Genomic DNA, 13,633 nt, shown 5'->3' on the forward strand with positions numbered 1-13,633 from the left:
TAATTTTTAATACAATTTAGACGAACTATGAAGGTATTAATATTGTATTATATTTTATGAGCAACAAATACAATACTAAAACACTTGTATATACTGTTATAATTGTTTTAATGTGGTATAAAATAAACAAATTTTGATACAAAAATATAAATTTAGTAACTTAATGATCATAGGTATTACAAAAACTAACTAACAAATTGCCATTTTTACACAAAATCGCATCACAATTTATAACATCTCCAGGACTAACATTTCGATATTTATTTAAAAAATAAATCCTTTGTCGAGCATAAGGATACCAATCTGAGTTATAGATCTTTCTGTTTGAAGCGCCAAATGAGAAACATACGTCTGTGTCCAAACACCACTCTACCCAACAAACAAGCCCATGACAAATACCTTTGCTGTAAACAGAATAAATTCATAATATTAAATAATTAACAAACAAAAGAGTGACAATTATAAAAGTAATCATCTAGATAAAAACTAAATGAGGTTAAAATATATAAATGAGTTTAAAAAAAATGAAAGAAATTTAATTAAAATCATAGTAAACACTTAAAGGAAAGTTAATTCGACCATTTAAAAATTACTAATGCAAAGTTTATTTTATATTAATTTAAATACCAAATTTAGTTATTTACTTTTTAATTTTAACAGTTAGTAAGTTTTTGAGTATCAAACTGGATTCATTTGCAATGTTTTCAAAGTTCAAAGTAAACAAATCATAAGCATTTGAAAGGCTTTTGCTTGGATATTCCCACAACGGCTTTTCTTCCAGTAGTCCATCTGATATTTTTATACTCTCCTAAACCAATACATTACACAAAATACCATGATTACAAATTTTATTGATTAAAGTACATCCATGTTAAACTAAAGTAGGAGGGAAAGTAAAATGCTTATCAAAGGTAAAACTATTATTGACATGTTCAATTCAGACAATTCCAATTGTCGTAATTTAACATTGTTCACATATCCTAAACGACGCCAATTGGCATTATGTACCTTGTTATTCAATGCACTATTACAATTAAACTATTCATTACTTGTCAGCATATCCTGTAAGTATTATTCATACCTACATGTAAGTTGTACATCAATATTTAAATATTTTGTTTAACAATTTTTTTTTTACAAATTATATAATTAAAATGATTTGCGGCAAATGTGTAGAATTAATTAAATTTTATATTGTTCAATATACATATTATATTTTCTTTGGCTTATTGTAATTTAAATAAGAAACAAAAAATAAACAAATTGCCTGTTGGTAAGAAGAGTCCAGTAAATGTTAGTAATGTACCTCTGAATTTTAATGTAGCGTAAAATAATAAATATCATATTAAATGATCCATTATTTTAAATATATAGGTATATAATATATATAATATATTATATAATATGTATAACTAATAATTATCAAATAAACAAATTCTGAAGTAATTACAGAGTAAATATAAAAATAATTTAAAATACATTTTTAACTTTTATTTAAATAAACAATTCCACTAATACATTAATAATTGTATTTACTTCGATAAATATATTATTTTATAACATTTTTAATACTGAAACAATTAAGAGTTTAATACCTGAACAATTTCATTAAATGGTATTATTTCAAACCCTTCAACTTCAGTCAAAGGAGCTCGAATTTTCCATAAATCTTCAAATTCTACTGTTTGTAATTTTACAGTAACTTCTCTTGGAAATATATTTGTTTTTGGGTTTACTTGTAGAGAATATTTCACAATATCAATCCATTCAGGTAAAATCCATTTGGACGGTTCCATAAAAACTGTACAAATTTCTTCTTCATTCTAATACAAAATTAATTTAATATCCATTGAAATATGATTATACAACTAATTAATTTTATTGTATATTTCTTTGTAATAATATTAATAAAAAATATTTACTTCTTTTTGTTTTGAAATTATTTCCAATACTTCTTTGTATGTTTTCAATAAAATAACTCTATCTTCCAATTCATTAGACCTTATATATGAATGTAAAACTTTTCCAAAACCCTGAGGCCCACTAACATCATAGTAATAAACCTAAATGTAATAATATTATTAGAGATTATTGTTAAATATACAACATGTTGCAAAATGGAAATAAGTACTTTTGACGCGCCAAATAGTGCTGCAGCGAGTCCCATAAATGACAAGTTGCCAACAAATAGACAAACACTGTTTGGTTGAACATATTTTTTCAATGCCGTTAAATAATTGTTTGTGAGGTAGTGATCGTTCATTTGTCCTATAAGAGTCCTGCTAATAACTCGATGAAAATCACATTCACAGTAAGGAAAAGGAACATCTATGTATGAACTGAAACAAAAAAAAGAATTGTATTCCAATTAATTTTCATAGGATAGAAGCACATTATTAAATAATGCAACTGTATAGTCACTAAAAATAGTACCTACCTAGACTTATTGGTGTCAAACCAAAACGATAGTTCATCGTGGTAACCAATTACACTGACTTCTTCATTTGTTTTTAAGTTCACTTCATTAGCAAAGTAATACACTCCTTGTATCCAATGGTCTCTCCAAGGTACGTTGTGCCGTTGCAAATGCCATTTAGGAGCACAACTTAACATAATATCACCATCAGTGTCCATAGCCAAATCCCACCATACAAATACAGCATGAGCAATACCATTTTCTTTTGATTTACAACGAATAGCATTTTTACGGTCTGTTATCACGCCATTTTTATCATTCCAATTGAACCTATAAATATATATTAACTGGTTAAGTAATATGTGTAATTAAAACAGTTACAGTTTATATCTAGAATTCTAGACCATATCAATCACCTGAACATCACTTGTGCAGGAATTAAGGTTTTAAAAGAATCTGTTGGTAGTTCACCGAGTTGTAAATCAAATACACTTTCAATACCTTGGCAATTCTTTATTTTTTCAGGTATCTTAATCAATAACTTTTTATTGTGAGACACATCATTAACTCTATTAAAATTTCTTATATACTTGCTTTCGATTACTTGAGCATAAACAATAGCTTCAGAGGGTATTACAATACAATCATCCTAAAATAAAAATAAATAAATAAAAATAGTACCAAAAATTAATTATTAGTTGTTGGAATCGAGGTTGGAATACACATTTTGTTATCATTTAATTAAGTAAAAAATATGAAATATGTATATTATAAATATTACCGTTAGCAGTTCCTGATGAGCGTGATTAAACACCGAAATAGCTCCTTCGCCAATCAATTCTGTATCAAAAACTTCTGTAACTAATAAATTCATACGGTGAGGTAAGTCTACACCAATTTTTAACTTTTGAGAGCTCTTGTGGATAAGAACAATTTTGTGCTCCAAATAATTTGACTTAATTATTTCTTTTGCACATTTATAGGAATCTTCAAATTCCTATAAGTAACCAAGAGTTTAAAAATGTATGTGATGCTAACAACAATAATATATTAAATACTTCACAAGCATAAACAGAATCGGCGCCACATTTAGCAGCCATCATAGCCAGTAGACCAGTACCAGTTCCGATGTCTAGGACATGCACTTTTTTGTTAGCTTTGTGTAATCTAGAGATTTCTTTTTTCAATGCTTTATAGTACAACTGATTCTGTAGGGAAAAACATTGAATTTATATTTTAATTATTGTTTTAGTGCATATGGCATACTTACTCTATCACTGTCATAGAGCATATCTCCAAAAGCGGCACGTGCAATGTTCTGATGGTGATCAAACTCCATCATAGAATTTACCTCCCAATTTTCATCCATGGTATTCTGAAACATGTATATGTTTTATATTATATACCATATTGAAATAAATAATAATGAAGTATATTGAAGTAATAATGGTATACTATTTTTTGGTATCATTGTTTATCTAATGAAATTATGGATACCAAGTAGATATTTTATTTAGACAACTCAGCCACAATTAAGCTATAAAACTTTACAAGTAAGTAGTACTAAAAGATAAAATACCAGATCAAATGTATCAAATAAAAAAGTTTTTGAAAATTCAACAATAACTTTATAATTAGTTACTTTCAAGTATTCATTTTTTACTGGCATTTACTATACCCTCAGTAATTATATATTGAATATTCATTATATATAAATAACTACTTTTAACTTATCAAAAAAAAATTATTATACATATATATTTATGTCATATAATAACTATTATGTTAGGTAACATAACTATATTTTGAAAACTTATATAAAACTAATACAACATACAAGACCGTGATTTTGTTTGAACACTTTGAATACATTCTGTAATAAGTACAGCAGTGTTCAATAACTACAAATATCAGTAAGTTTAGGAATAATAGGAAGGTACCAATTATTATGGGTATTAATGTATTATTATAGTGAATAAATGAACTATGAAGAATGATATTAAATTGCATCAAGCACGAAAAAATGAGAGCAAACAAATTTCTATTAGTAGGTATCTATCGATATTTCTACATACTTTAATCAGTTGGAATAAATTGTTGTTGTGAACCCGTCGACGTCTAGCGGTTTGGTGGCCGCTCGCAGTCTCGCGGGTGCAAAAGTTTTGAAAAATTTCAACGCGCAAAACGAAAGCACGATGTTGACTACATTAATTCAATATTCATCGACTAGTTTCGCTTTCGCCGTTTCGTTGATAACGGATCGTAGTGGTGATAACATAGTATAACAACCGTGACGAGTGGAGTCGACCTTGGAGGCTTGGAACATCCGAGTGGCCAGGACAGCAGCTGCTGGACCATAGAGTATACGATTATTATAGTATGCAACACGCAATACGCATAATTAAGTAATTATTATACTCTATGGTAGTCCAGGGGCGTGCTCAGAAAATTTATGTGGGGGGGGGTTTCAAGTAAAATTGAAGGGGCTAGTCTTTTACCTAACGACCGTTTTTTTTTTATTTTTAATCAACAACAAATTCAATTATTTATAGATTTGAATATTATATTGCTAATATAGAAACTATTATACTAATATACAATATACATTCAAAAATTAAAGAACAAAATCTAGTTTTCTTGATTTTTTGCTCAATTCATTTAAAACTTCTTCTGCTGTTAGTGGAATTTCTTTATGAACAGCTTACATAGCTAAGCCATTAGGTCGAGTCTAAAACCAATAAAATGTTAAAAAAATTGATATACATTTTTATTTTAATAATATCCAGAAAATACCTCAGTCATTGTGTTTCGTAGATAAGATTTCAATCTTTCGAGACAAGAAAAAGTTCTCTGGAGGGTGGTTGTTGAGACTGGTAAAGTGCATAGTATTTTTGATATAAAATGTATATTGGGAAATATTTCTTTATCACACTGTCTCAACCGTAGACCTATTAACTAATGGGTCTATGGTCTCAACGCTTCTAAACAATTTTTTGGATATTTTACATGCTCATTAAGTTTGGTATAAGTACCGCATATATGTAGTTCAGCTTTAAGCTTTTAACTGTTAGCTTATCAGTATCGAGGTAAAATTCAACAAGTTCATTAAAGTTTTCTGAATAAGTTCCAGAAAATAAACACTGATAAGTGATAGCCTAAAAAACAAATTTATATTTTGAGTACCTATTTAAAGTATCGGCAACTGCGGGGCAGTGTATATATTCGAAGTTGGAACCATTTAACGATAAAATACGAATTGGGAAATTTTATGATAATATAATTCGACAAGTACATTATAAAGAAGCATTATATTTTGTTTTATAATAAAAAATAAAAATAATACGTCAATGGGGGGGGGGGGGGTTGAACCCCATGAACCCCTCCCGTGAGCACGCATGATACGCATGAGAATTTTCACCAATTCCTCTTAATTATGTTGGCTTCAAATATTTAGACAGTAGCTCTATCCATTGTATATGATCACAGAACAATGTGATCTAAGGACTAATATATTATAGTAATTAAATGACGTGCTGGACATGTTCACGAATTATACGAAATATATTAAATATAAAAATTATGCCATTTGGTAACACCCGAACAGCGCAGTCATGTCCACGGTCTTAGAAGATAGTGGCTATATTATTGAGGAGTCGTGAAATATTTATTTTTTTAAAAAAAAAACAAAATTATTATCTACTTAAAAATTAAGTGGGGTAGGTTAATTAGTTAATAAATAACCGACAATATCATTAATCATTATAAATAATTTATCTGTTTGAAATAGTACATGTAATTGTAATATATACAATTAAGAAAAAATAATTAATGATTTTGAATAAGGGGTCTCAATAGTTTTACGTTCAATTTAGGGGGCCCCACGACAGAATAGTATGAGAAACAGTGTCTTAGATTACTCAAAAACATTTAAAAAAATTATACTGCATAAATGCGTTTTGTCTATGATGCACATGAGCACGAGAGAAAAAACAAACAGTGCGGTGTGACATCCTCTTTAGTTGTATAACTTTTATGTCTCAATAAATAATTGTCCTCGAGACAAATGTTCTGTCTATTTCTATAAGTCTATGACACAAATTAAGATATACGGATATTAAGCATATATTTTTATCCATGGTCTTAAATTTGAAGATATTTATTATTTACATCTTAAATTGTGATCGATGGTTGATACCAACTATCCAAAGAGTAAAGAATACTTAATAATTAATTGATTTAGATTTAGTAAAAAGCGTGAATTAAAATATATTACAATTAGTTCATAGTAAAAAATAAAAACATGATTTACTAACATTAATCATATAAGTTAATGAAGCATTGAAAAATATTATTAAAGGAAAAAGCCAGATGATGAATTATTTTAAATTACAAAAAGTTATAAGACATCGGTAATACAAAATATATGTCAATACACAAGGAAGACAATGGTGAATTTATTTTATTGTTATAAATTTGATTTTCAAATGAAATAAAATGTACAATTTAATTAATGATCCTGATCAGTACCACAATTTTTGATATTAACTATCTTAAGAGGACGTGATACCCGCATGTGTTGTCTCCATCTTACAAGTGCGTAACATAGCAAATTCAGCAGAACACGTGTAGCTCCATTAATTTAAAAATTAGAGTGAATTGACCTCTTATAAAATCTAAAGATAAGATTATTATCTAGGCAACCTCATATGCTTTTTAGTATATTTTAATTTTAACGCAAGATGAGTATTTTAAAATTGTACATTTTTTATACATCTTAAAAAATACTCATAACTCTCGTTAAAATTAGTATCATTAGATTTTTTAAGAGGTCAATTCACTCTAATTTTTATTGACTTACTCGTTTTTATAACATACCGGCAATCAGCTAACTGTTGATAATTTCTACAAGTTTAGTATACACAATATCTGCTTAAGTGCTTGACTATTGAAAAAAATACATTTTTTTGTTTTGTTTAAGATAATTATAAGTATAAGGATAATTGAAATGTTAAGTGGATACATTTTTTTTAGCTGGAAGTCCAAAGCTTTTGGTTTTTAGTGTACAAAAATACTCATTGAGAGAATATGGTCTATACTCGATATGTCAGAAATTTAATTATTTCAATACATTTTAAAGACAAGAAAAAAAGATCATCTTTATCATGTTTTATAAATTTTCATATTCGTCTTGTATAATAACCCTTTTATTGTTACAATGCTGCATTAGTTATTCTGGTATTTGAATATAATTTGATGTTTAGCTGATCTACATTTCATGTATTTTCCATAAATTTTATCAAATGCAGCTGCCAACCATTTGGTCAATTAGGTACCTGTAATTAAATATATAGTTATATTATAATTTTTAAAATGTACATTGTATATCTACTTCAATGTGATAAAATTTGAACCATTTAAAATTAAAGACAGAACTAATTACTTTTTTTTATATATAGATTAACGAGAGCAAACCTATGTATAAAAATGTCTTAAAGTATTTTTGTAGTAAGGTTAACCATTATATAATATTATTATACAGAATTATGAATTGGTATAGAGTTGTATGTAAAGAATATATTTGTATTTATAATTTTAATTTAAGTTTTTTTTCTTACATATCACTATCAAGATAAATTATTGATTTACATTAAAACTGTATGTATAAAGTAGGTAGTTAATCCCATTCCCACATATTTTTAATATCCATGTACCGTAAAATGGGTTTACTTGGGACATTGCATTGGCTATCTTGTCTTACGCATTATACCCCAGATTGCGGTCTACCTGCGATTACGGAACACTTGTTATATGCGCTCTACTGTGCAATTTATATCTTTATTATCGTGGTAATAATGATTAGGACTCTCTTTTCCTGCATCATATAATTTTTGATCGTATATTTAGTTGTCGGGTGACAATACTAAAGTCCACACTTCCCACACAATTTTATATTTTCACGTGACATTCAAAATGATTGCAAAAGAATTTTATAAAATTATACAAAACGAAAAATCAGTTACTAATTTTTTAATTGCGAAAAATTTTTTAGTAAATGTAGAAAATATATTGTGCAATAAATGTGATAGTGAAATGAATGTATTATATAAAAAAAGATCGTGGGAATGAAAGGAAATTTTTGAGGTGTAAAAGGAAAGGGTGTCAAACTACTCAAAGTATAAGGTAAGAAACATCGCTGTTATTTAATGTTTCAGATATATTAATATATACCTATATATACGTATTTAGAAAGAACAATAGTTTTTGGACGTACCACGTACATCGACAAAAATGGCCGTAACAATAATGGATTGAGCAACGCTGCACAACTTGAACTGGTCTATTATTGGTGTCAAAATTTAAAACAGACTACAATTATCACTTTAACCGATAGATCAGACCATACAGTGTGTGACTGGATGAATGTGTGTCGTGATGTACCTGTCAGAATGTTTGAAAATCGTACTAAATTTGGAGGACTCGGAATAGTGATCCAAGTTGACGAATGCTTATTAAGAGGGTCGAGAAAAAATAGTAAAGGTCGACTTCGACTTGCAGATTTACCAGTCGAAAATCTAAACACCGACAATGACTCTGACTCGGAAAATGTTAATCCTCTAGAAAACGGAGCAAGAAACTATGGAAGACGGCTTGATGGGCCATGGGTATTCGGCTTGTGTGACAACAACGAAGGAAGGTATTTTGTTGTACAAAAACACATTGCATGAAATTATACAAAGAGAGATTATTGTTGGGTCTACAATACATTCCGATGGCTGGTCAGGGTATAATGGACTCTCGGACCACAGATCATATCACTACGTTGTAAATCATAGCAAAAATTTCGTAGATCCAATATCAATGGCACATACCCAAAGGATTGAAAGTTTATGGCGGCCTCTGAGGCTAAAAATTGTGAAAAAAATGTGTGGTACAACACCAGATTTGCTTCCAAGGTATAATATTAAATATTATAATATAATAATACAATAACTATTACAGGTATCTTATTGAAACATGGTGGAGAGGTATGAATAAAAGTGACACATTTAACACATTTCTGAGGGACATGGCACAAGTATTTGAATATTTATTATTTTTTTATTATTATTTCAAACAAATAACGAGACGACGACGAACACATTGATTATACATAATAATTTCTATTATATATTATATTACCATTGATTATAAATACTAGTATTTATAATCAATATTACTTATTCATTCAAATGTTTGCTTCATTAAAAACACTTTTACATCGTCCCACTTGTTACAAGATTATAATAATTTATTCTAGTAAGTCTAAAATCTAAATATAATTGTAGAGTGGCAAAACACGGTAGAGCGCATTCAACAAGATAGTCGTGAGATTTGGGCAACTTGAATACAATTAATGATATAGTATTATAAATGATTTGAGCACTAGAAATGTATTTATCACATAAATATTTTGATATTATTGATATATATTTATATGATTTAAATATTCACACATTTTATAGTTTCATATAAAACAATAGTTGTCCCAAGTTTGCAAAAATCGAGGGTAACTTGAGACAAGCATATTTTTTTAAAACAGTACATCCGTCCCAAGTTAAAATATCTGTAGTTCAACATGATTTTTTCATATAAAACAATAGTTGTCCCAAGTTTGAAAAAAACAAGGAAAATATGGGATAAGCATATTTAAAAAAAAAAAACAACATATGGGTCTTATAAATTAAGCCAAGACCAGAATTTTTGGTCCTTACCAATAATATTATATTCTGAAAACTTATCGATCAACATTCATGTGAAGTTCAAAAGTGTCCCAAGTAAACCTATTTTACGGTAGCATACTTTATAATCTATAAACTTGGCTATTGAGTAATGGACCTCGCCAATCCACACATTTAAACAAAACATTATACCACTTCAAATACATTTGCTTACATTCTATATTTATTAACATGAGTTTATATAAAATATATATTTAATAATTAAAACAACTTTAGTATTATAATATATAAATGTCAATTTGGTTGTACGGTATTCTAAGCCTTACCAAAATATTCCTGTTAACTTCTATGAAGAAAAATAGGAAATAGAAACACTGAACAACCACACTAGTCCCTCCCATCAACTGAAACCTTCACAAAGGTTGATCGATAGAATCTTTAAAAAAAGGAAAAGGAATTAGTTGTAGTATAATTTTAATTTATATAGTTAACTTTACTATGTATAAGTATAAAAGTATATTACAAACATGATATTATAGTCAGAGTATGTAATGTCTCTGTGACATTTTTATTGATTTTTAAGAAATATTATAATAGTTAAGTTGTTTTGTTGATTATCATAATGTAATACATTTTTTTGTACTTGCCCACTGCCTGCTCGCTGTTGTACTACATCATATTGTTGATGATTTTTTATATGTTAAGGGCAATTTTTGTATAATATTGCCATATAACAGATTTGAATTTCCTTACGCCTTGTGCTTTAAATAAACTGATCCTTCAAATCGGTTTACACATAGACATATAATATTCATGTTGACTTTGTTGCTAAATATTTTGAACAATTTATTAGCATAAATAAAATTAGATAGGAAGTGATGAAGAACATAAATATTATATTTTGATATTTTATATACCTTAAGAACTGTAATGCAATTGTTCAATTCCTTTTTTTTTTCATTTTTTAGTTGATCTACTAAATTATCTAAACTCTTTATTTTTTTTTTCAAGTCCACTGTTTGCTTAAGTAAAAACTTAATTTTTTTTTTCTGTTTAGTCACAGTTGACTGAGAAGCAATCCAATATTTTAACCTGTTGTTCGGGCTATCTATATCACTCAGTTGTTTGAAATCGCCCATAAAACACTTTCTTTTACTGAAACAATTAAATATTTTATTTATCATCATATAGACAAAAATATATATGATTGTATACAACTCACTTATCTGGCCTCAAAAATTTGTCTTTAACTGTGCTTTGTACAAGCACACTTGGAATTTCATTTCTATATTGTATAGCAGTCGAAGGTGAAACAGTACTTGCATTTTGAACAGTAAAAAGCATAGTTGGAATTTTATTTATATTTTGTATAACGGGTGCTGGTGAAACTGTAGTTGCATTTTGAATTTTATTTTTTTTTTGTATAATGGATGCAAGTGAAACTGTATTTGCATTTTGAATAGCAGGTTTTTGGCATACAAAATTTTCTGTACAAAAATCGACTGAAAATATATTTATAAATAATATAATTATAGTAGGTAATCAATTTTAAATACAAAATAATATTGAATAGCATACTAGGTATAGCGGGTGGTACATCCCGTAGGCCATTTAAATCTGACAACGATAAAGTAACAACTTCTTCTTCTGTATCAAGATCAGGAACACAGTTCAATTCCTGATTTGACTTATTTAATAATGATCTATCTATATCTAAACATAATTTGTAAATATTTTATTTTAATTCCTGGATATCAAGTACACTTACAAATAACTTACTTTGGTGCATAATACTAGGTATAGCATTTTTTTTCAAACGTTTAGTTTGATAAATACTGGAAGGTGTAATTTCATAATCCAAATCAGTTAAAAAATGAAGCCCACAAACACTGGTGCTACGAGTTGTTGGCATGAACCGAGGATTGTATTTTTTAAGGAATGTAATCCATGCTTCTCGAATTTCGCCTTTAGGAAGTCTAATATTGAAGAAAATCATAACTGTTAACTAATAAATAAATACATGTGACAAGCCTCTACCTCTACATAGCGAAACATAAGTTTTAAGTTTTAACTTCTAATCAAAATGCGAGAGAAAAACATTTGCCAAAAAAATAATAAAATAATATACCTGTGAAACTTTATACCTTGACCCGCTTTGGATTTACAGCCTTTAACTGAACAAGTAGTGACCATTTTTATGTAACTCGAACGAAATTATAATTACAAATTAAATAGTAAATACTAAATACGCCAAAATTATAAACTGAAAAAATATTGAAAATATGCTTGGAAAAAAAAATAAAAAAATAAAAATAATTGATAACAATATTGAGTATTTACAAGCCTGAAATCCGAATGCATCAATGCATGATGCCCTGATAATAAATTACGGGAAAAAGCACGATTAAAGACTATCTATAGCCGTGGGAAAAAGACAAAAGTCGCTACAATCACAGAATAAATAAATGCTACAATCATTGTTCTATGCTACAATAGGAAAGATTAAATAAAAATATTCAAACAGTAACCCAAAAATTCAAATAGTCAAATACTAAAATTACTAAAGTCTAAAAATGACTAAAAATAAGAAAATCGTTAAAATATCGACCATTTGTGTGTGGTTTTTTTCATTTTTTCATTTTTATTGTAAATAAAAATAATATTTCATTTTTATCTAATCAAAGTTTAATTGAAAAACTAAATAATAAAAGACAACATTTTCTGAAAAATTAAATAAGTTAAAAAAAATGTTGACTGAATTTCACCCAGAATAGCAGTATTGGTTTTTCGAAATATTAGGTGGGCTTAACCCAGAAAGCAGCAGCCCGGGGTTTTTATGGGTTGGGCTTTCTCTTGGCAACCTTACTTCAAACTGCAAAGCATTGTTATTTTGTTTTAAAGTTTATAAATGTATTTAATGTACATTTAATTTAGTACCTACTCTAATTAATGTATTATTGATTTTACAATGCAAATTTTAATTTTTTGTGTTTTATTGTTTGTGTCAGTGTACACGATAAGTAGTCGAATGGTGTTTCGATTTTCAACTTCAGAAACTTCAAACTTGTTTAATGGAAAAGTGAATATTGTTGGTGCAAATGGTTTTCAACTGAAGTTGTTAAAGGAAATATTGTTATTTTTCACCTTGATACAATTTTGAAAAAATGTCCAATTTAAAATATCCATAACAAAAAATGTTGAATAACAACATAAAATAAAATTGATTTTTAAACATTCCAATTTTCCCATTATTTTTCTATGTACTAAAAAACTAATAACATATATGTAGGTTCATATAATATTTAAAACAATAATTTTTGAAAAACTAAATTTTATTATTCTAGAAATAAAAAAAAAAATGTTAGGTTAGGTTAGCCGTGAAAAATATCTAGTGAAAAATATTACAATATACATTTGTTTGAGATTCTGAGCGAAGCAATTAATATTAATGAGCTGATTTTAAAATTATGTTGTTTTTTTGAGGCTTTATTAGCAGTAG

At 27.8% G+C, this 13,633-nt stretch overlaps 2 protein-coding genes across 5 annotated transcripts; both read right to left on the reverse strand.

Moving 5' to 3' along the window:
- Positions 1–26: 26 nt before the first annotated feature.
- Positions 27–4,669, reverse strand: LOC100169215 (protein arginine N-methyltransferase 7). The gene is made up of 11 exons (XM_001948480.5): positions 4,492–4,669; positions 3,687–3,791; positions 3,475–3,624; positions 3,198–3,413; positions 2,833–3,065; positions 2,438–2,746; positions 2,132–2,339; positions 1,923–2,063; positions 1,596–1,823; positions 645–808; positions 27–404 (listed from the first exon to the last, which is right to left on the reverse strand). Exons 2-11 carry the CDS (start codon positions 3,783–3,785, stop codon positions 161–163), a joined length of 1,992 nt encoding a protein of 663 aa, XP_001948515.1. The 5' UTR covers positions 3,786–3,791; positions 4,492–4,669; the 3' UTR covers positions 27–160.
- Positions 4,670–7,491: 2,822 nt separating this feature from the next.
- Positions 7,492–12,413, reverse strand: LOC100569745. Of its 4 annotated transcripts, none has more exons than XM_008182622.3 (8): positions 12,263–12,413; positions 11,914–12,110; positions 11,713–11,847; positions 11,357–11,636; positions 11,052–11,289; positions 10,766–10,962; positions 10,461–10,570; positions 7,492–7,749 (listed from the first exon to the last, which is right to left on the reverse strand). In XM_008182622.3, exons 1-6 carry the CDS (start codon positions 12,325–12,327, stop codon positions 10,915–10,917), a joined length of 963 nt encoding a protein of 320 aa, XP_008180844.1. In that variant the 5' UTR covers positions 12,328–12,413; the 3' UTR covers positions 7,492–7,749; positions 10,461–10,570; positions 10,766–10,914. The 4 variants fall into 4 exon arrangements, with proteins under 4 accessions (XP_008180844.1, XP_029347120.1, XP_029347121.1 ...); XM_029491260.1 differs by having other exon boundaries at positions 10,662–10,962; XM_029491261.1 differs by having other exon boundaries at positions 10,662–10,962; positions 11,914–12,139; positions 12,263–12,376.
- Positions 12,414–13,633: the final 1,220 nt, after the last annotated feature.

The sequence above is a fragment of the Acyrthosiphon pisum genome, chromosome A3 (assembly GCF_005508785.2).
Source record: "Acyrthosiphon pisum isolate AL4f chromosome A3, pea_aphid_22Mar2018_4r6ur, whole genome shotgun sequence".
In the NCBI taxonomy this organism is placed as follows: Eukaryota; Metazoa; Arthropoda; class Insecta; order Hemiptera; family Aphididae; genus Acyrthosiphon; species Acyrthosiphon pisum.

Coding starts and splice junctions, on each gene's coding strand:
- LOC100169215 (XM_001948480.5), bottom strand. CDS start 3,785: ATGGATGAAAATTGGGAGGTAAATTCTATGATGGAGTTTGATCACCAT. Junction 3,066..3,197: donor CTCATCAGGAACTGCTAACG/GTAATATTTATA, acceptor TTTTTATTTTAG/GATGATTGTATTGTAATACC. Junction 1,824..1,922: donor TAATTTCAAAACAAAAAGAA/GTAAATATTTTT, acceptor ATTTTGTATTAG/AATGAAGAAGAAATTTGTAC.
- LOC100569745 (XM_008182622.3), bottom strand. CDS start 12,327: ATGGTCACTACTTGTTCAGTTAAAGGCTGTAAATCCAAAGCGGGTCAA. Junction 12,111..12,262: donor CAAGGTATAAAGTTTCACAG/GTATATTATTTT, acceptor CTTCAATATTAG/ACTTCCTAAAGGCGAAATTC. Junction 11,290..11,356: donor AAATTTTTGAGGCCAGATAA/GTGAGTTGTATA, acceptor TAATTGTTTCAG/TAAAAGAAAGTGTTTTATGG.